General features: G+C 38.7%; 1 protein-coding gene across 3 annotated transcripts in view; it reads left to right on the top strand.

The window, feature by feature from the left end:
* LOC136872053 (PC-esterase domain-containing protein 1A) overlaps positions 1–23,047 on the top strand; it is a 221,735-nt gene that overhangs the window by 47,140 nt on the left and 151,548 nt on the right. For 2 of the 3 annotated variants that reach the window (XM_067145913.2, XM_067145905.2), the window contains exons 3-4: positions 7,340–7,419; positions 14,898–14,984. The exons of the other annotated variant lie outside the window; for it this stretch is intronic. In XM_067145913.2, the coding sequence (XP_067002014.1) occupies positions 7,340–7,419; positions 14,898–14,984 (167 nt within the window). The remainder of the gene's footprint in view (positions 1–7,339; positions 7,420–14,897; positions 14,985–23,047) is intronic. 3 annotated transcript variants of the gene reach the window in all.

Genomic DNA, 23,047 nt, shown 5'->3' with positions numbered 1-23,047 from the left:
TTATTATAAGACCAAATTATTAAGTGATGAAAGTCCCAGTGTTCTCCCCAGAAATTTTCGTCCGCCAGGTGTCGGGAATTAATAGCCGGGCGGGGAATACTACGTAAAACTTCAATATGAAAAAATAAAATTTTTTGCCCTCTGGGCATTAACTATAATATCAGACAGGTGAACTGCAAAATTAAACTATTTGAGTGTTATCACGAGCAAGACATAATGTAGTATTTTGAACTTAAGCTGGCTTAGTCCTACCAATCGGTTGCTGTGGACTGCCATACGGGTTTGTGACATCATGCGGAATAGAGGACTCGCATGCAATTCCACACTAATCCAGATCCCTCTCATGCACGACACTGCATGGCGGTCAAGCTAAACATTTGGTCTCCGATGTAATTGATGCAATTATGACAAAAATGATTTTATCATTTAAATTAACTATTTTACAGTATTAACATGTTAATTTGGAGCACCCAATGACTCAAATATGTATTAATATTATGTAATTATACTAGCCGGGTGGTCTGTAAAACCGGCAGGGCGGTTCGCCCGTTAAAAACGTCCTAGGGAGAACACTGAAGTCCGATTGAGTTTTGATACTCAAATTAAAAATTAATGTGATGATCACAGTGTTCTAAAATTGGAATTATGAAATTTATTTCTAGTGGCATCCTAATGTTGATAATGAAGATGATTTTTTTGAACTTTGCAAGCAATGAATTATGCATAAATCTTGTTGAGGGACTTTGGAATTGAAGACATAAACCAGGATGCAATTAAATATCTAGCGGGCTACCTGGCATTCAAATGTCATTCTGTAGATGACAGCTTGGGTAATTAATGGTGTGAGGTTTCCAGATAGGCCTGGTGGAGGTATTTTGAATGTACACCATATAGGTGACCTGCGCGTCTGTAAGAATGGGGCCATACCTAAGTTGAATTCTACTGTTGAAGACCGCACAAACATACAGTCCCCAAACCATAGGAATTAACTTATGCAAATTAAAATCCTCAACCCAGCTGGGATTCGAACCCAGGGCCGCTTGGACCAAAGACCAGCCCGCTAACCATGTAGCCATGGAGCCACACACAGCTTGGGTGATACAGGTGAAATGTTTGTGTTTCCATAGGAAGTGCCTCAGTTATTTCAAAGGGAGTCCTTACTTGTTCAACCGAAGAATGGTGTCAAAAACTTATGCGGTTTGAGGTACTGTTCGGCAGTTTTCATGGGTTTTATATTTATAAATGTGAAAGACTGATGCAGATTTTGACTTCTATACTTGAATCAGAATTTCCTGAACTTGAGAATATTATCGCTCTGTAAGTCAGAACTAGGGCTTTCATTAGAATATGTCAGCTCAACAAAAAACATCAAATAGATGCTATTTTTTACGTATTCAGCGAAGAAGAGTCTACTGTGGGTAGCTTCGGCTTCTTCAACAACTTCCTAAGTCATCAAAACGTGGGTTCTAAATATTGTACAATTAAACCAACAACTGTTCTAGTGTTTCTATGTATGTATTGAACTATTTTATTTGGGTGTTTATATCGAAGTGACAAATAGACACAAACATATTTCTGTCCGTTTGATAACAGTAGGACCCGTTTTTATTTTGCCTCTTTTAGGTTCCGGTTCATATTTGATAGTTTAGTGCCCTTTTTTTTTTTTACCTCTCTTGAGTTGTGAATATTTTCTGCTGTTATTTATATATTAAAATTAAACAATGGAAAGAAAAAAATATGATTACAATGTACTGTGTTAATGATAAAGAAGACAATTTCATTTTAACTAAACAGATAAAAAATATGTTAACATAAACAATATTTTAATATTACACATATCCCTGCAGAGAATTCACTCCACAAGTCAAATGGTCAAGAGGATTGCCAGGTCCCGTTCCTGTTACGTAAGTTTAAGTGGTGGTGGTGATTATTGTTTTAAGAGAAAGAACAACTTGGCAACCATCCTCTGATAACACTAATCAGGAGGAGAATGGACACTTCGTAAAATGAAGTTATTTGCAAAAGAAAGGAAATGGCCACGAACAGCATGGAAATAATAAACTCCCTAAAGTCCAAAAACCTAATACCGTTGGGTTGGAAAAGAACAAGAATTGTCCAAGTGAGTTCTGGTATGAAAGAGAGAGGAACCTAGAAACGCTAGTCAGCTAGGGGAACCGTGGTCGCTAACCCACCTCCCAAGCCTCTGTACCCTCTTTTCAGTCGCCTCTTACAACTGGCAAGGGATACCGTTGATGTTATTGTATCATCCCCATGCATAGGAGGACATAAGATTAAGTAGTATAATGGGATGCAGATGTGCATTAAGTGACTTACATTAAACTATCTCTATTATTTTAGAGCCCATTCTTGTCATTTTAAGTGTATTTTAATTATTTTGCTGCCTATTTCCTAAATTTTAAGTGCTTTTTTGCCTGCCTATTTTATCCAAAATAAATGCCTGAACTTCCGGGCTCTACATATGACTGATTGCAGGAGGTGTGTAAGAGTACCAACCTTCTAATTATTTATTAAAAATTGAACTAATTTTTCTTAATAATCGACATGCTGCATGCAGGCGCACACTCGTAGCCCTCCAGTCTATATCGTGCGCGGTCGACCAATGAGAGCACTGAGTGGGAATGGCCTACCTAATATACTCTACCTACCTTGGTTACCAGTGTTGTATTGATTATTTAAAGAAATTGTTTCCTTTGCGATAGGTGCAATGGAAGTGCTATACAAAATAATATTGTGTCGAGTACAGTACCTATATGAATGTAGAAAGTGCAGAAGTATCCTATCAACAAACCTATAGATATTTAAAACAAACAATCAAATATTGTTTCCTATTTCCCACAATTTAGATATGAAACTAGGTAAACCTAACTTATGTAACATAGAGCACTTAATCTACTGACCATCAGTGGAACTACTTAGTGTAAAATTTAAATAAATATCACAAATCTTAATTATTATAATCACCGGGCGAGTTGGCCGTGCGGGTAGAGGCGCGCGGTTGTGAGCTTGCATCCGGGAAATAGTGGGTTCGAATACCACTGTCGGCTGCCCTGAAGATGGTTTTCCGTGGTTTTCCATTTTCACACCAGGCAAATGCTGGGACTGTACCTTAATTAAGGCCACGGCCACTTCCTTCCGACTCCTGGCCCTTTCCTATCCCATCGTCGCCATAAGACCTATCTGTCGATGCAACATAAAGCCCCTAGCGTATATATAATTATTATAATCAAACATTAAGTACCAATATTAATAGTACTAAATGGATTTCACACACACACACACACAAAATTAACCAAATTTCAATAGTATTTGTGGCCGTTGTTGAACAGCAATGAACAGAAATCAGTGAAGCAACAGAAGTCCTTGTGATATAAATTTTGTCTTGTTATCATTTAATTTTGTCTTGTCATCATGGTGGGTAAACAAAAACATTTAAAGAACTGAAGTGTTTATGCAAAGCAAATTATTGTATGAAGCTTTCTTATTTTAAAATTATTAAATATTTAGGGCTATGAAGAAATGGACTATGAAGAAGATTTATGTTTTACATTTCCTGATTTAAATTGTATTATTTTGTTAAGTATAGAAAGGGATGTGGAATTTTTATACATGACTTGTGAGGCAGGGTGTGCCACATGTAAGTGGCCCTTTCCTGTCGTTTCGTAATATCCGCAAAGATGCAAAGTCAGCAGAAAGGATTGTTCCAGAAGATAATTATCATTGGCCAAAATTCTAGTGTTTTTATTGGCCAGTATATTAGGATTTTTAATTGGTGAATGTGGCAAACTGGAGTGTTGCTATTGGTTATTTGTAATCACTCTATTTCCTGTTTGTGGCTCCTCGCGTGTACGAGTTACTTTGTCTGAGTCTTTGAATTTGGAGCACTACAGCGGGCGGACACGTTTTGCGTCCATCCCGCAATGGGTCTTCAGCCGGCCAAGGTAAGCGCTGTTTTTGCCTTATGTTATTTAAATGCATTCTTGTGTTTCGGACTATTCCCACTTAATGTAACTTCAGCAATTATGTAGAATATCATCTTTTGTGCCAGAGTTTCCTCTAGTTTTCCACATTTTCCAAAATAGAGCATTTATATGACTTAGCGATTATGCTAGTCCGCAACGTGTTTTTTTTTTTTTTTTTTTTTTTTTTTCAGAGGCAGACCTTCTTTCCTAAGTGTAGTTGTAATTTAACTGAAACATTTTCTTGAATAGTGTAATTAATTTTGTTTCGTTCGAGGTTGCCTCCCTTCATTCTGTAAATTTAACCTTAATGTGAACCTCTATGTCTAAGTTTTCGTTCTGTAAATTTCACTTTTAATGTGAATCTCTATGTCAAAGTTTGTTCGTGACCAAGGAGCCTAATTGTTTCCCTTACACATCTTTTGTTTTGTATCTCAAGTATCAGTTAATCTGCACTTCATTTATTTGTTCATTTATAATTGTACGTTCTTTTTCTCAATAATTATTTGTCTGTTGGGTGTATTATTGTAAGTCTTTTCTCCCCCATAACGTCACACGTTCCCATGGACCTCATAGGGCTTCCAACCCCTTCCACTCTCCCCTCTTAGTTGTCATTTTTAGGCCTGTAAGTGTTCCCTTGTATTTGATTTAATATTGCGTATCGAAATATACTCGTCACGTTTCCATGCTCTGATGTGAATTCTCTGCTGCGGCGTCATTATACTATTTCCTTATTCATATTATTAAGTGTCTATATTATTTTATTATTTACTATGTATTTAGCCACCTTTTATGTCAACAGTTAACATTTATTATTATTATTATTATTATTATTATTATTATTATTATTATTATTATTACTACTATTCCATTGCTATTATTATTTGCGTAGTCTTGACCTACCGCTACAGTATTAACTACTTTATCACTACAATAAAATAGCCCTTTCCACAGGATCCAACCAAACAGCTAAGCAAACGGTGTATCAAGTTCTCACCAAAGAAAATTTAAATGACATTGATCATCGTGTGGAAAATTTTCCAAAAAAAAAAAAAATATCCTTTTGGCATCTTATAACTGCACCAAGGCTGCTAAATTGTCAGTTAGAAACATAAAATTTAAAAAACCCGTGGGACCTGCTCAACCAGGTGATCATGTAAATAGGTGCACGTTTTGTCAGTGGATTCTCTATGATCAATTCATTGGTGAAATAGACCTTAATTAAATATTTTTCTCAGATGAGGTCTGGTTGTGTGGCTATGCCAAGTACTCTCCATTGGAGCACTGAGAAACCTGATTTCGTGTATGAAGTGCCACTCAGACGAGAAAATTAACGTACGTAGGTGGTTTGAAAAGTTCTCGGAATGTACTAGAATTAAGTATCTTACTTCGGTGGAACTGCTTTTATTTTTCAACATAGACTCCCTGTAGACTAATGCATTTGGTCCAGCGATGTTCCAATGCCTTGATCCCATCTCGAAAATGAGATTCCTCCAGGCCTGCAAAATACCTCTCCAATTCGGCTGTCAGTTCTTCCCTTGTAGAAAATCTCCGTCCACTGAGGAAAATTTTCAGCTTGGGGATTAGATGAAAGTCTGATGGTGCCAAATCAGGTAAATAAGGTGGATGTGGCAACAATTCGTACCACAGTTCATGAAGTTTTGCCATGGCAATAACACTTGTGTGCGGCGGAGCGTTGTCCTGATGAAAGATGACCTTTTTCTTTGCCAAACCAGGCCTTGTTTCGCGTATCTTTTCCTGTAGTAAGTCTAGGTGGTTTGCATAGTATTGCCCCGTAATTGTTTGGCCAGTAGGAAGATAATCTATCAGCAGAATGCCTTTTGCATCCCAGAAAACTCAGGTCATGACCTTTCCGGCCGAACGCACTGCCTTTGCTTTCTTTAGTGGTGGTGAATCAGCATGTTTCCACTGCTTTGACTGCTGTTTTGTCTCTGGGGTATAGTAGTGGACCCAAGTTTTATCTGCAGTCACAAATCGGCGCAAAAAATCTTGTTGGTTGCACTGAAAACGGGCCAGACTTTGTTCGGACATTTCCAATCTGGTGCGTTTATTGTCCAATGTCAAGAGCCGTGGCACCCATCTTGCGGACAATTTTTTTCATACCCAATTCTTCGGTTAAAATCTAATATACCCATTCAGAAGACATCCCTACAGCTTCAGCAATCTCCCGCACTTTGTCGACTATCCTCCATGACCATTTTATGCACTTTTGCGATAAATTCTGGGGTCGTATCACTTTTTGGCCGTCCACTATGCGGATCATCATTCAAGCTCTCCCGTCCAAATTTAAACTCGCTGGTCCGCTTGGCAACAGTTGAAAATGAAGGAGCAGAGACCCCCAGTGTGTTCTGAAAGTCGGCATGAATTTCCTTTGCTTTCATACCTTTCTTTACAAAGTATTTAATCACTGCTCGAATCTCAATTTTTTCCATTGTCACAAATCACTACGCGGGAACAACAACAAAGAGTCGTCACTACCACACTCCTGCAGCTAGAGCACTGACGCGCCACGAGTTCACTCACAAAGGATGCGTGATTATTGCTCAGGAACCTCGTTGCTCTAGCACTGACATCTAGCGGTGATTCCGAGAACTTTTCAAACCGTCCTCGTATGGTGTACCATGAGAGGTAAAATGAATCGTAGGACCATAATTTTCTTTGAGTGTATGGTTGATACCAACCCGTATGTGATTTTTTTTTTTTTTTTTTTTTTTTGAGGATATATGGTTGCATCAGTGCTGCTGAATTCAGCCATCACACGCTCACCTATAGAAGAAAAACACAGTGCAGTTTAGTTGAAATGCTCTCACAGTACTGGAAGTTCCAGACAAGTCCAGGTTTTCTTATTCTCTTTCTTTCCAAATACCATTAATTAGTCTCTTGTTTGAGCATAGTGACAGAAGTGGGATGGGCATTTTATGCTCTTATAGTAGCAGGAAAGAAATTGGATGTTAAATCAATTCTGTGTAAACTGGAGAGGAAGAGAACTGGCAACCTTCTGACATATAAAAAGAAAGCACTATTTACAGGTATGTCATAGTGTTATATTTAGTTTTCAGCAGACCAAAAAGGTTTAAAATTGCATTAACTGATTCAACGTTGAAAAGTATGGCTCCCTTCATAACAAACTTTCAACATTTCTCTCTTGACTTGGTGGGGTTTTTCTTGTACTGCCTTGGGTTTTTGTTGGTTTTCTTGCAGCTGCTTAATTTAGAATGGTACATAGTGTGGATCAAACAAGCATATAGGCTGACAGCTTAAAATATAAACAAATCTCAGTAAATATTAGTTCCTGTATAATCTGCTACTTGGAATTTCACATGGCAGTTTTCCTTTTTCAGATATAAGAGCCATCTATAAAGATTTATTGTGGCTGCTAAACTTCAACACACTTATCACCAATGAAGCTCTCAAACGGAAGGTAAGTTTGTAAATCAAACTCTTGGAGAAGTTGACGATACCTTTGCTTGACTTGGTTTTTTATTTCTTGTTTATAATCCATATGTATAATTTGATAAGTTGTTCTCCGTAATCAAAATTGTGAGAATACAACCAGATTTCAATGAGCAACCCCTCATTTTAAATTGTTCAGTCTGAAGGTTAATCTGTAATTGTGAGGTTTTTCATTCTGTCAAAACTAATTCAGGGTATATAAAATTAGAAAATACCTGAAAAAGATATCATTTAATAAAAAATGACATGTTTTTTTGTTCTTTAAAGAACATTATTAGATTCCATCAAATTGCACCTTTTTAAAAAAAATTATAAATTGATGAATATTATAAACAAGTGTAAAGACATGTGTGTTAAAATTCTGAGCATACATTCCTAATAATTGTGAAATGTTTGAGCTTACCGTAATGATAATGACGACTTCTCATGTGCCCTCTGCTCACTAGTCCAGTTAGGACTGCAGTGTGTCATTGCTGGAATCACTCCAGTTGGATTATTTACCGGTTACTTTCCATTGTATCATGCTCCGGTGATATCGTCTACTTTCGTGGAACTGTACTTATAGGATTTGGTCCTGTAGTAGGCTGACTTATTTGAGCACCAAATACCACTGGACTGAGCCAGGATCGAACCTGCCAAGTTGGGGTCAGAAGGTCAGCGCTTTAATCGCCTGAGCCGCTCAGCCTGGCAGGAGCAAGTGAGCCTGGCTCCAGACACAAATAACGTCACAGTTAGGGCCCCTCGTGCTTGTCGCTGCAGCAATCGGTCAGGATTGAGCCAAGCTTGCAAACGTGCCCTCCCTGACTGCACAAGAGAAGACTAGAAGGAGAACCCAGAGCTTTCTGATTCCATGGTTTCCGGGGCCTTCTACTCTCGCAAAGTATCTGAAAGGGCCAGCCTCCCAATGCACCAATTCAAGGCAGGCCGGAAGAGCTTCAGTGATTCAGTTCCGCCAACAATTGAGACGGTTTTGTTCTGCTAGTGATTCAGTCAGAGAGACGGTGCTTTGGAGTGAGTGTTCTGCTGTGGGGCACTGGGAGTGCTGCTGTGGATCAAGTGGACAGTGCAGTAAGTGACGAGGGACAGTGAACAAAGACAGCCATGAGTGTACGGACAATGTACCGCGTACAGAATTGTATGACTGTGTTGCACGTGTGCAGTCTGCGAACTTTGTGGCTGTGATTGATGTACAGTGATTGTAATTGTGAACTGCCCAACGATTTAAGTGACAGCTGTAGAAAAATGTGTAGTGTGATTATTCAGTTGTAAACGATAGAGTGAGTAACTAGTGCGGCTGCAGTGAGAGCAGAGAGACAGAACAACATATGGAACTTATATGCCTGTGTTGTGCAAGCAATTCTTCTTCATGGCATTTTCCATCTTCCAATTGCAGTGTCAGCTCTTTGAGAATGCTGTCTCTACTTTATCCTGTTATGATCATCAGAAAACCCTAGTTTTGTAGCTTTCAAATTGCTGTGTCCATCCATCTTTGTCTTGGCCTTCCTCTAGGTCTTTTCTTATTTAGCTCAAAATTAGTAAAGTTAATAGATCTTCCTGTAAATTTTTCTGTACATTGCTCAGAATTTAAAAGTAATGGTATATCTGTATCGATCTTGTCCGCAGTAACAAGAAAATACACGTTTCAATTTCCCATCATGTCTGTCTGTCTGTCTGTATGTATGTATGTATGTTTGTTTGTGTGTACGTATGCACATCACGAGAAAATGGCTGAAGAGAATTTAATGAAAATCGGTTTGTGAAGTCGGGGAATGAGCCGGTACAATCTAGGCTATAAATAATTTTATTTGTGCTGAGTGAAATGGTAGTTTAGGGGAAGGCCTAAAGTTTAATTCTCAAATATCTGGTCCTATCAATAAATACTACATAACTAAAATTATATAGATTTAAATTTCCGTTCATTCATGCCTTATACATTTTTAACTTACCAGCTGTGATAAGAGATATTCATGAATTTGTATTTTTGTTGCTAAGTCTATATCAATTCCGAGCCACGAGAAAATGGGTGAACAGAATTTAATGAAAATCGGTATGTAAGGAACTACAATCTAGGCTATAAATAATTTGATTCACCCTGGATGAAATGGTAGTTTAGGGGAAGGCACCTAAAATTTAATTTTTATGTTATATAATTCAGGCCATGGACAATGAGGATGCTGTCCATATAAGAGAAGCCAAGAAAGCCTGTCCTGCCGATTGGGTTGATCAGATTTGGCATTCCTGAAGGCAACTTCAGTAAGCTGCCAGAAGCCATCACAGAGTTAGAGACATACACCTTGTGGAGTCCATTAGGATTGTGAACAAGGTTAGGGGAAGTCTTGAGCAAACCTCTGGGAAGGTAACCTATATCAGGGAAAAGTTTGATAGGGTCCTGCAACGTAATCCAGGATGGAGGAAAGAGGGAGTAAAATTAGTTTACGTGCTACGAGGTGAGGTAGGTGAAGCAGTAGACCTAAAATCAGATTAACTGGCTTCATTTAGGGTTTGTTCCATCACTTCCTGTGATGTTGAGAGATCCTTCTCACAATAGAAAAACATTCTTCATGACAATAGAACACAGTTCTTACCTGAAAATATTGAACATTTGTTAGTTGTAAATTTCTTTCATAGTCGTTGAATTTACTATGAAATTATAAATACATTTTTCATGTCTATTTGGTTACCTATTTTACAAGATGGTATTTATTTGTGTGCCTATAAATTCTGACCTTACTCATGTACCTGATGGGCTGCAACTGTCAGTTAATTGCTTTGATAGTGCATATGCACGATTTGGCCTGACCATCAGCACTCCAAAAATGAAGGTACTCCCACAGCCAGTTCTTGGAACTACCTTCCTGAATTTCAATATTTCCATCTATAACACGCCTCTGGAACAAGTAGTAACTTCCTCTATTCAGGAAGTATACATTTCAGCAACTGCTCATCGGAAAAGGACGTGGAGAACAGAATCTGTGCTGCCCATGTAGCTTTCAGTTGTCTTGCAGATCTGGTCTTCATGAATCAAGATCTAAGAATATACACATATACACCAAACTGATAGTGTGTCGAGCAGTTGTCATCTCCACCTTGCTCTATAGACGTAGAACCTGGACTGTATATTGCCGTGATGTCAAGATACTAGAACGCTTTCACCAATCAGGTCCATTATGAACATCAAATGGGATGACTACATACAAAAATTGTCATATTTTAAATTGTTTTGTATTTGGTTTAGGGGATGTTTAATGAGCCTTAGTGAATTAATACATTATATTATTTAATGTGGTTTGAGTTATTGTGCTTTACTGAATGTGATTTAATTTAGTGGAGTAAATAGTGAAGAATCTTTTAGGTGTGTGTGTGTGGTCATTGAGATTATTCAGGTTGGCTTCTATTTGCAATGTGTGTTTGTATTGCCTCCTGTTTATTGAATATTTTTGATGTGGAATATTTTGAGATGTATGATGATGTCCATGAAATGTTGGGCATTGTCATATGTATTCAAAGAAGGCAGAGTATCTGTTGTGTTTGAGATTTTGTGTTCTTTGTCTAATATGTGTGGCTTTACAATTTGGTTCTTGGCATTTGAGTTCATATATTCCTGATTTGGTAAAATGTTCTTTATTACTCGTATTTAGATTGCATTTACTAATTTGTTATTTTAACGTGTTGTTTGTTCTGAGTTGTAAATTTGAGAACTGTTTATTTATAGTTTTTGGATGGGGAGTTTATTTAGACTTTTTCGTTGTTTTCTCAATAAACGGTTTACTGTGTTGGGTGGATGGTTATTTTCTTCTGCAGTTTGTTTTATTATTTGTATTTCATTGTTAAAATCTGCTTTGTTCATTTGTATGGTTATAGCTCTGAGTATCATTGTGTTCAGTCCTGCTGATTTGTGTGTGGTCGGGTGATTGGAATTGTTGTCTCTTGTGTCTGAAGTTTTGAATGGGTTTCCTGTATATTTTGTGTGACAATTTATCTTTATTTCTACTGAGGTTTATCCCTGCATCTGTTTCTGGTTCTGTTGTGAAGTAGATAGAACTGTGTAAAGAGTTTAGTGTGTTGTGAGTGTTGCAGATTTGTGACATCATTGTCATAAATGCATTTTACATAAATACAGGCTCTAGTGCAATATCCTTTAGCAATGTGGGTGGGTAAGATTTTGTTCATCATTGTAATTCCCTGCTCCAGCAAGTCGGGTTTTGGGTTAACCAATATACAACACAAGATTCTCACAAAATGAAAGGAAAAGGATTTCAGATTTTTTATTACCGTTCATAACCCTGGAATGGGAGGTGTTGATCATTCTTACAAAATAATGTCTTTGCTGTTTATAAGTGGTAAAAATATTATATTTCCCATTTATTGCACATGCTATTGACATTGCTGTTCAAAAATGCATGCAGACACATAAGTACGATGGGGGAATACTTTTATCACATTATTTTTGCTGTGAAGTTGCTATGGCTTTTCTAGAAAATAACATCAAGGAAAGTGCAACAAAGAAAAGCAATCATCCAGTTTGGAAAATAGTGTCTAAATTTGACATAATTTGCCATATAATAATTTTACAAGGTAAACTGGTAAGGTGTACACTATTATTCTCCCCTAAATTATGCACTACATCATTGAATTAAGTGTTGTATATGCTGAAGCTCTCCTGTTGTTCGAAATGTCCAAATGTTCTTCAGTCAGAAGTAAGAAAAACTTATTCAGAAATTCATTCTGTCAGTTGGAATTAATGATATGTTAATAAGAATTTTTGTTTCTTCAGTCGGTGAAGAGCTGTGAATTGGTACTTTTTTGCTATTGATGAATGATTTTATTTGCTAGTAGGTGTAAATTTACAAAATAACTAGTATTTGTCTCATGAGGACGCAGGACAGTTTCGTGAAACTGCATTCCATCGCAGTGGTGGTGATCGTTGTTGTAAGAGAGGATATATTAGATAACCATCCTCCATTACAGCATCCACACAAAAATCCAGTTCACAGTGGAGGGAGAATTCCCATTCGTGGACATGGTTGCAAAGAGGAAAGGCCACTATTTAGCCCACACAGTGTATCGGAAGCCTACATATGCCAACCGCTATCTCGGTGAGGACTACCACCATTGCCTTAAACAGATACTAGCGATGATGAGGTCACTGTTTGAGCGAGCCAAGAGGTTGTTTGTCAGATCTATACAGGTGCAAAGTGGGGCATCTCTTCTCGGCTTTACAGACTGGTGGATATAAAGTGAAAGATATAATGAGGGCTGTCTAGTCTCCTCCAAGATCTGAGGAGGAGACACAAGAAGAGATACATAAGACAGGCACGCCTTCCATATATCCCAGCTGTTATGGACAGGATTGACAAGGTTTTGAAGAATCACAACATCAAGACTGCTTTTTCAACTAAGAAAATATTCCAGCTGAGGACACTTGGGACCCTCTCTCCAGTCAGGCATGTACCATATTCTCTGTTCATGTGGGAAGGTTTTTTGCCAAATGTGTACCGGAGGTTTATTTTAGACCACCAAATGCTTCATTAATACTAGGTGAAAGAACATAAGCCTCATTGCTGTCTCATCCAACCGGAAAAATCTGCAACAGCGTTGGCCATTAGAGGAAGTTTGAGGAAACCACTGTTCTGGCTACCACCCAACAGTCTCATGCTCTTATCTACAAGGAAGCTATGGGGATGATGAAACATGAAAACTGTTTCAATAGGAAAGGAGATGGCCTACAGATTAGCAGAATTTGGTGGCCGTTACTCACTGCCAGTCAACAGAAGAATGAATGCACTGGTTCACACTGAGCAGACTATAGAAACACCTATCTGGGAGAAAGGGAAGACAATGCTGGCACCGCAAGCTTGCCACAAGAATTACAAGCAACCACCAACTCCTGTCATTTCTTCTCTACAAGGGCTGTCGTAGAGTAGTTGAGATGTAGACTCTCTTGGTATGTCTACAAGGCTTAGTATCCCTGAAGCACATCAGCACTTGTCAAAACAAGAACTGATGAGCTTACTTGGGTACTTGCTTATGCCTCATTTTTCAGAATACTGGTCTGATATCTTAAAAGAATCTGTGGCACTCGCAGTAAACAGTTAATATATTACCCGATCAAAAGTATCCGGACACCTATCTGAAATTGCACTTAGACTTCACCCATGTTGTGTTCCCTAATATTGGATATTAATATGGGGTGGATCCACGCTTCACCTTTATGGCAGCTTTAACTCTGCTGGGGACACTGTCAATAAAGTGTCTGAATGTCTGTGGAGGAATGACAGCCCTTTCTTCCTCAAGAGCCAAACCAGAGAAAATAATAATGTTGGATGCTGGGGTCTGGAGCAAAGTCGACGTTCTAACTCATCCCGAAGGTGTTCCATTGCCTCACGGATGCAATTTTATGACAGGGTGCATTCTCATGCTGATACATATAATTGTTGTCTCCGAACTGGTCCTCTACTGTACGCAGTACACAATGGTTTAAAGTGTGTTTGTATCCTTCCGCATTAGAGTTTTCTTAAACGCAATAAGGGGACCAACCGTATATCATAACATCCTCCGTACTTCACTGTTGGTACTACACACGTTTGCAGGTAACGTTCTCCAGGCATTCGCCAAACCCATCCATCGGATTGCCACAGGGTATAGCTTATGAGCAGCAGCTCGACCATTGTACCCCATTCTTTTTAACTCCCGACGCACAATCATTGTGCTGGCTGGACTGCTAGTAGCACTTGGAACTCACGAGTGATTCCTTTTGCCGATTTCTTGCTATTTATTACAACCACCCTTCGCAATGCTCGGCAGTCCCCGTCTGTCGTTAAATGGGTCTGCCTGGTCTTGGTTTAGCTGCGATTGTTCTTCACATTTCCACTTCACAATCTCATCACTAACGGTTGACTTGGGCAGTTTTAGAAGGGTTGAAGTGTCCCTGACGGATTGTTACTCAGGTGACATCCAATGTCTCTTCCATGTTTGAAGTCACTGAGCTCTCCTGACCGACCCATTCTGCTGTTACTGCTTCTCTACTGGTAACACAATACTCCCTGCCTCCTTTTGTATTGGCAGGTCCAACTTTCGTGATATCTAGTGTTCAATTCCGCTTTACATAGGGATATATATGGGCTCAACGCAAAGACCTTGCCAGGAGATGGGAATTGAGTGAAGTAAAGGTTTCTCTTTTCTGCAGTTATAATTTTTAAAAGTAAACTAATTTATTCTGTCTGATTGCAATCTTTGGTGTCTAACCTTCATCTGATGTGTGAATTGTTACTAGAAATGTTTGTCTTCTGAAGATTGTTCCTAGGAAATGAGCTTTATTTCATTTAAAATTAAATTTTATTTTTTCTCCAGTATAGTTTTATATTAAAAATATTACTCTGCCAAACTCATGCCTGCTTAAAATCTGAGCAGTATTTTGTGTCCTCAATCAAGTGCTTAATTTTTCAGTTGGAGCAGTCCTTTGCTGGTGACAGACTACAAAAGGGAAGAATTTTAAATCGTGGTCGAGACTACACTGAGGTTCGAGAGTTTAAGGTACTGTTGTTCAGAAGCCATAATTTCTGGTATTGCCTTTATAATTTTGAAGATAATTCTACTTGTCAGTTGGTATACTCTTACGACAAACCTACAGTAGTTGCCTTAACGTCTCAAGTCGTCAGTTTAATCCCGAGCTGCTCACTTCCCAGCTGGTGTTTAAATTGAAGATCAACAGAGATTTAGGCGCCATCAAGTTAAAAAAATTCATAATGTAAAATATATGAAACATAATGTAATGAGAATTTTAGGGCTACTTACCAAGATCATTATCAATGTTTTTCAGCTAATGTATGTGATGACTGCAGTTCAGGGTTGTCCATAACCACCTGCAATATTTGCAAAAAATAATCATTTGGATAAGTTCCACATTAGGTACCTATTTATTTCAGACACATTTGCAAAATAAGCAAGAAATATTTTCGTTGGAAATTTAGGCAGTCTGAAAATGTTCAGGCATAATTTCCAGGAGAGGCTGAATTTTTTAAAAAAAATTTAGGCCCTGTATATATATCTCCCATGTAGAATTGTAAAAAAAAAAAAGTAAATATTTCAAGATGAGTTCAAATCTGTCCCTTTGCTATTGTTTGAGAGAATACAGGGGACTTCTAAAAATCCATCCTTAGTGAAATAGCTCTTCAGGGTAGCTTTCTCCATTATCCCTATCAACATCACTAGCCCCAAGACACATAAATTTCCTGCCCTGTCACTGTCTCCCATTTCCTTGTGCATGACCTTGGTTTCGAGGGCATGCCATATGTACATTCTGAGTTGTTAGTACCTATTTGTCTCGCGAACAATTAGGTCAAACACTTCATTGGCAGGACACAGCGGCATAGCCCTAGTGTAGACACTCCACTCACTCCGCTTGCTGTACAAGGAAGCTCAGCGGCCGGTGATGCTCTTTAATTTTTAGTTTGCGGGATTGCCGATAGGAGCGTCCTTTACGATCTGCCAGCGATCTTTGAACTGTTGCCAACTGTTAAGGAAATTTCCAACGGACTGTTGTTGTGAAATTTGTTGTAGGTTGCAACCACTAAATTACTTTTTTCTTGTCGTGCGGGCAGTATGTGCTGTGACAATAGTTAAGAGCCTTTTGAAGGGAGTGTGGCCCCCAAAGGGGGCCACTATTCTCATGACAGAGTTAGGCCTGGATTTGGAAAGATAATTTACAGCTACTAAATTACATATTTTTTGTGGCGTGTTTCTTGTTGTGTTTTTATTCTGCACAGGTTGGTAACAGTAGCAGTGAGTTAGGAATTATGGAAATGGCGTCATGTTGGCCAATGGCCATGCTCGTAGCTCGACGGCTAATGGTTGATGGCGCGTGAAAACTTTTGTTGTGTTATAAAAGTAAACATACATTTTTGGGTGGGTTCGGTGGATCCCTGGCGTTGGTAATGAACACAACTCTCTTCTAAAAGGATTTTAAGGTACAATTCAGATATATTTCTACGCGAAGTTGTGTGTTATATATGGGAGTGCCTACACTAGGGCGTTACCGGACACCGCATAAAAGCATCTAAAACAGACTCAAAATGCTTTTCGGTACCCAGCACACCCATGAGGGTGATCTTTTGTGCGCTCGTGACGAAGTCTACCTTTCGCTACAAGCAGTGAACAGCAGACAAAGTTATTACAGCTGAAACTGTTTCTTTTTCATCTGTGCTGTCTGCCACTTCTGGAGCAACTTTTTACTTTGCATAGTCACTCTCATATCACTACCGAAAATATTGCTTCCCGATACATCTTTTCCACTGCTGTCATCTATCAAAGGAATAACCTCTGCACCCATAAGAGAATGAGATGTCTTGGCCATTCTTCTGCAACTAAGTAGCTTCTAGGCTGCAAAATATTTGCTTTTGGTACTTCCCCTTTATAAGTGACAAGAATTTTCAAATTAGATATACAGTAAAACCTCGTTAATTCAAAGTCGTTGGGACTCAAAAATCGGACTTCGAATTACGTGATTTCGAATTAACCGCCAATTCGCAATTCAGAAGTACCAACCCTTGCCGCGTTACGAAATATTCTAAGGCCCGTTACTGCATGCAGTTAACCTTGATTCACAGTTTATATCTTTCAAATGCCATGACAAAAGAACTATTTCCAAAATGTATCCAAAAAGGTGCATTTACAGTATTCAAATAATGCACTTGCATATCTCACTGGCAAATGTAACCTCACGCAACGAAAGAAAGAAAAAAAAAAAAGCACGATTCAAAGACGAGAAATCTATGCTGGCTCCCACATGCAAGTGCTTTATTTATTGGATTACTATACTGTATGCATTTTAGGTGCCTTGTATTTACACAGAAAGTACCCAATGCCCTTAAAATCAAACTTTCCTATGACTATCCTTGTACGATTTCCCGCCATGGCACTTCTCTCGTACTTCAGAATTGTAAACACTTGCCGCGTCACAAAGTATTCTAAGACCCATTACTACATGCAATCACCTCGATTCACAGTTTAAACCTTTCCAATGCCATGGAAAAACAATTTCCGAAATGTATCCAACAAGTGCATTTACAATGTTCAAATAATGCACTTGGATAAATCGCTGACGAACATTACCTCACGCAACGAAAGCAAAAAAAAATCACACAATTCAAAGACGAGGATAAATTATGCCGGTTCCCCTGTGCAAATGCATTATTTTTTGGATATCTGTACTGTTTGCATTTTTAGATGCTTTGTACTGGGATGGAAAGTGCCGGACGCCCTTAAAACATTGTAGCTTATCGAACTTTTCTATGACGAGGGGATAAAGTTTCTCGCTTCCATGTGCATTGCAATTGCAACGCACTACAATGACCCCCATCCCCGACCCTTATACGATTCTCCGGCTGGCACTTTCTCCTTTAAAACCATAAGACCGTTTGGGCTCGCATTAAAATAAAGCAATGCTGTTTCATCGGCAATGACAGTATTGCTCGGTGCCTACGAATTTATTATATGAGCCACGCTTTTTCGTCAACTGTCGGCATCGCCAGTGTTCGCACATTCTGTTTTCCCGCACACTGCCTGTTGCGTGATATTACGACGTTCCTTAAAAGGTTGAATACAAAAGAATTCCGATTTCATTCAACTTGGCAATCATGAAGCGCACTGTAGACCCACCAAAGTGAGTGTAAGTGCGGAAAGCTACCCCTCCACGTTCCGGAACACGCGTTCTATTGTGACGCGGATAAATTTCGAGTTGGAATTTCTCTGTAACATACTATTGTTTTAAAATGTAAGGGCAGTTTCGAATTAAAAGTCTGAATTTCGGTAATGGGGCCAACATTGTACTTCGAATTACGAATTATCCGTATTTCGAATTAAACAATTTAAACAACATGCAAAACTGTATCTCATGTTTCCGGGAACGAGAGCTTCTTCGAATTACGTGGGATTTTGAATTAACCGATTTCGAATTATCGAGGTTCTACTGTAGTTCACAAAGCATTCTCGAGATGGAAGGAAAGGACGTGATAACTTCTAAAGCAATTTCCTTGAACCTCAACAGAGTGCATGTCATGTTCTATCTTTGATCGATTAGAGTCAAAAGCAACATATATCGATCAGTTTCATATTAGTTCTAATTATGAAACAGAAATGGCAGGAAAGTACACATCTTCTCGATTCATAAAGTACAAAAGGATCCCGGAAAACAGCAGTGATGTGTGTGTAATAGGCATTCTATCATCCACCTGCACCGGCCATTCGTGATACCGGCTGAACGAGTATAGTCCACCAGACATACAATGAACGTTGAACCAGCTTGAGTGGTTAAGCAACTATTAACAGATAAGAATTTCATATTGTTCCATATTGAAGTGAGTTCACTAATAAGTTGAAAGAAAGTATAAAATGGTTCAACCTTTCAATACTATTAAAATAAGAAATGTAAGTTTACATTCCTATTTAATTAAAATTGGTACTGGTTTCAAACAGTATTTTTGGTCATCATCAGCCGATCACAAATAGGTGTAAAACAATGCACAGATAAATAAATTGTGAAGTATAAAGAAGTCTGTAGATTGCTGATAGTGAAGCACTGAAATCTTTAGTTGCGTTGAAAGATGCACAGGTAAAAATATGAAGTTTAGATGATACTGTCAGATGCAGTTTATGAAGCACTATAACACGCGTATTTATCAGTTGCAATTTATAAGGCACTGTGCAATTGTAAGGATGCTGCGTGTCAATCATGACATAAGCGTTAGAGAGCACTGTACGGGAAGAAGTCTATAATCAAATACGTATCCAAATATAGTACTGAGCAAATTCTTGAAGAGTTCAATTGCAGTTTGAGACACTGTATAATTTTAGGGAATAGCACTGCCCGTCAATAGAACCAAAAATTATGAAGAAGTCGGCAATCAAATACGCGAATGTACTACGGAGTAAGTTCCCGAAGAGTAGATCAGCACTGTGCTTCTAAAAGTCTCTTAAGTTAGATGTGTTGGAGAGCACTGTGTGTGAAGAAGTCCATAATCAAGTGCGTATCTAAATATAGCCCGGAGTAAATTCTTGAAGAGTTCAATTGCAGTCCATGAGGCACTGTATAATTTTAGGAATTAGCACTCTTTGTCAATAGATCCAAAAATTATGAAGAAAGTCGCAGGTCAAATATATAAATGTTTTTTGTTTTGATTATGTTAGTAGTTTTTCTTGGTTTGCTTCATTTTATGTCATATCCACATCATCACTCCAGAACTAAAATTATAAACAGATCTGAATACAACTATGACCATTCTAAATCAATTACAGTAGAACCTCGATAATTCGAAATCGGTTAATTCAAAATCCCACGTAATTCGAAGAAGCTCTCGTTCCCGGAAACATGAGATACAGTTTTGCATGCTGTTTAAATTGTTTAATTCGAAATACGGATAATTCGTAATTTGAAGTACAATGTCGGCCCCATTACCGAAATTCAGACTTTTAATTCGAAACTGCCTTTACATTTTAAAACAATAGTATGTTACAGAGTAATTTCAACTCGAAATTAATGCGCGTCATAATAGAACACGTGTTCCGGAATGTGGAAGGGTAGCTTTCCGCACTTACACTCACTTTGGTGGGTCTACAGTGCGCTTCATGGTTGCCAAGTTGAATGAAATCGGAATTCTTTTGTATTCAACCTTTTAAGGAATGCCGTAATATCACGCAACAGGCAGTGTGCGGGAAAACAGAATGCGCGAACACTGGCGATGCCGACAGTTGACGAAAAAGCGTGGCTCATATAATAAATTCGTAGGCACCGAACAATACTGTCATTGCCGATGAAACTGCATTGCTTTATTTTAATGCGAGCCCAAATGGTCTTATGGTTTTAAAGGAGAAAGTGCCAACTGGAGAATCGTACAAGGGTCGGGGATCTTTGTTGCCATTACAATGCACATGGAAGCGAGAAACTTTATCCCTTCGTCATAAAAAAGTTCGATAAGTTACAATGTTTTAAGGGCATCGGGCACTTTCCATCCCAGTACAAAGCATCTAAAAATGCAAACGGTACAGATATAAAAAAATAATGCATTTACACAGGGAAACCAGCATAATTTATCCTCGTCTTTGAATTGTGTGATTTTTTTTTTTCTTTCGTTGCGTGAGGTTATGTTCGTCAGTGATTTATCCAAGTGCATTATTTGAACATTGTAAATGCACCTTGTTGGATACATTTCGGAAATAGTTTTTCCATGGCATTGGAAAGGTGTGAATCGAGGTGATTGCATGTATTAATGGGTCTTAGAATACTTGGTGACGCGGCAAGTGTTCACATTTCTGAAGTCCGAGAGAAGTGCCATGGCGGGAAATCATACAAGGATAGAGTCATAGGAAAGTTTGATTTTAAGGGCAACGGGTACTTTCTGTGTAAATACAAGGCATCTAAAATGCATACAGTATAGTACTCCAATGAATAAAGCACTTGCACATGGGAGCCAGCATAGATTTCTCCTCGTCTTTGAATCGTGCTTTTATTTTCTTTCTTTCGTTGCGTGAGGTTATATTTACCAGTGAGATATGCAAGTGCATTATTTGAATATTGTAAATGCACCTTTTTGGATACATTTTGGAAATAGTTCTTTTTTCATGGCATTTAGCCTAAAAGGTATAAACTGTGAATCAAGGTTAACTGCTCGCAGTAACGGGCGTTAGAATATTATTCGTAACGCGACAAGGGTTGGTACTTCTGAATTGCGAATTGGCGGTTAATTCGAAATCACGTAATTCGAAGTCCGATTTTTTAGTCCCAACGTCTTCAAATTAACGAGGTTTTACTGTACTGGGGCTACGCTTGGTTATAAATCTTTATTTCATCGTGGGCTATAGATTTGACAAGGAATCCGGTACTAATGATACACAGTCTGACCTAGAATTACTATGTCCTATTTGTGGTAAACTATGTGGGTGTATATCATCTTTAGGTGTTAACATTCACATTGGTGAAGAAATGAAATACCTATGCAGTATGCCATCAACAACCAGCCCCTTGTAATTCTAATTAGGGGCAAAAGATCTTCATAGGTCGATGCACCAAACAAATAGCATTTAAACAAATTCTAATTCCATAATCCAAACTACTGAGAATAGAAACGATGACAAACTTGTAGAATCGATGCCAGCTGTGAGCTTGCATTCGGGAGATAGTGTGTTCGAAACCTACTGTCGGCAGCCCTTAAGATGATTTTCCGTGTTTTCCCATTTTCACACCAGGTAAATGCTGGGGCTGTACCTTAAGGCCACGGCTGCTTCCTTCCCATTCCTAGGCCTTTCCTGTCACATCGTCGCCATAAGACCTATCTGTGTTGGTGCGACGTTAAGCAAATAGCAACAGAAAACAATACGGAGTAATCCAGTAGTCGAAGACATCCCAAACAAAAATGCTATTATAATGCAGGAGCGGGAAAACACTTCTACTATTATGCAGACTGGAAATGTCGGTCTGTTAGAATCCCTCACTTCTAACATTTCAATTTTTCACTGACCATGTAACTGAATTGCCTGGTCCTCAACAACCTGCTATCAGATTTTAAAACTAGAAAGCTGCAAAGTAATCATAAATATGATCATAAAACATCTAATAATCCAAAAGGAAGGTCTAAGAGACGAGAAAAAATCAAGAACATAATGATTACGAGGTAGTTCAATACTAGTTTCATAACCAAAGACGAAATGTTGCCCGTAAAATAATGGAAAAAAATTAACAAGCGTCAACATTGCAAAGAATAACAATATTTTGAAAATACATTGGATGTCGAAAGCACCACCACCCCTCTTCCAGATACAGAAATGAGCAGGGATCAAATATAAACAGGATTTTATTTTTTATTTAAATTCATTTTTTGAAAAACACAATTACAATTTATTTTCCACATAGTTCCCTGCTTTGGAAATGCATTTGTCCCAGCGTATGGGCAGCTTTTTGATGCCCTCATCGTAAAAGGAACAGGGTCGTGTCACCAGCCAGTTGCGCACGGTCTTCCATATTACATGTTATAAATCCCTTCCACATTGTCGTCATTTTCAAATCATTGCCCTCCTAGCGCTTCTTTAAGCGGTCCGAACAAATGGAAATCGCAGGGCAATAAGTCTGGGCTGTAAGGAGGATGATCAAGTGTATTCCAATGCATTTCCTATAGCTTGGAGACAGAACTGCAGTATGGGACCACGCATTGTCGTGGAGGAGGATGACCTGTCGAATCGGTTGGTCTCGTCTTTTGCAGCAATATGCAACCCTTGCCTTGTTCAACAGCTCGCCGTAGTAAGCAGCATTGATTGTGCATTGCTGATGCAAAATATCAATCAGCAAAATGCCTCGCCAATCGAAAAAAAACTGTTGCTAGAACCTTGCCAGCTGACAGTCAAGTCTTGGCTTTTACTGGTGCTGCCTCCCCTTTCGTCCACCACTCCTTACTGGCTTGTTTGGATTCGGAAGTGTAGTGGTGGAACCATGTTTCGTCATAGGTGATGTTCCGACTCAAAAATGTATCACCTCCTTCTGCAGACCTTGTGGTAAGCCTCTGACAGACCTCCAAACGTCTCAACTTCAGATTTTCGGTCAAAAGGCGATG

Source organism: Anabrus simplex, chromosome 1 (genome assembly GCF_040414725.1).
Source record: "Anabrus simplex isolate iqAnaSimp1 chromosome 1, ASM4041472v1, whole genome shotgun sequence".
Taxonomy (NCBI): domain Eukaryota; kingdom Metazoa; phylum Arthropoda; class Insecta; order Orthoptera; family Tettigoniidae; genus Anabrus; species Anabrus simplex.
Note: the sequence above shows the minus strand (reverse complement) of the source record. Positions and strands in the feature narration are given on the sequence as shown.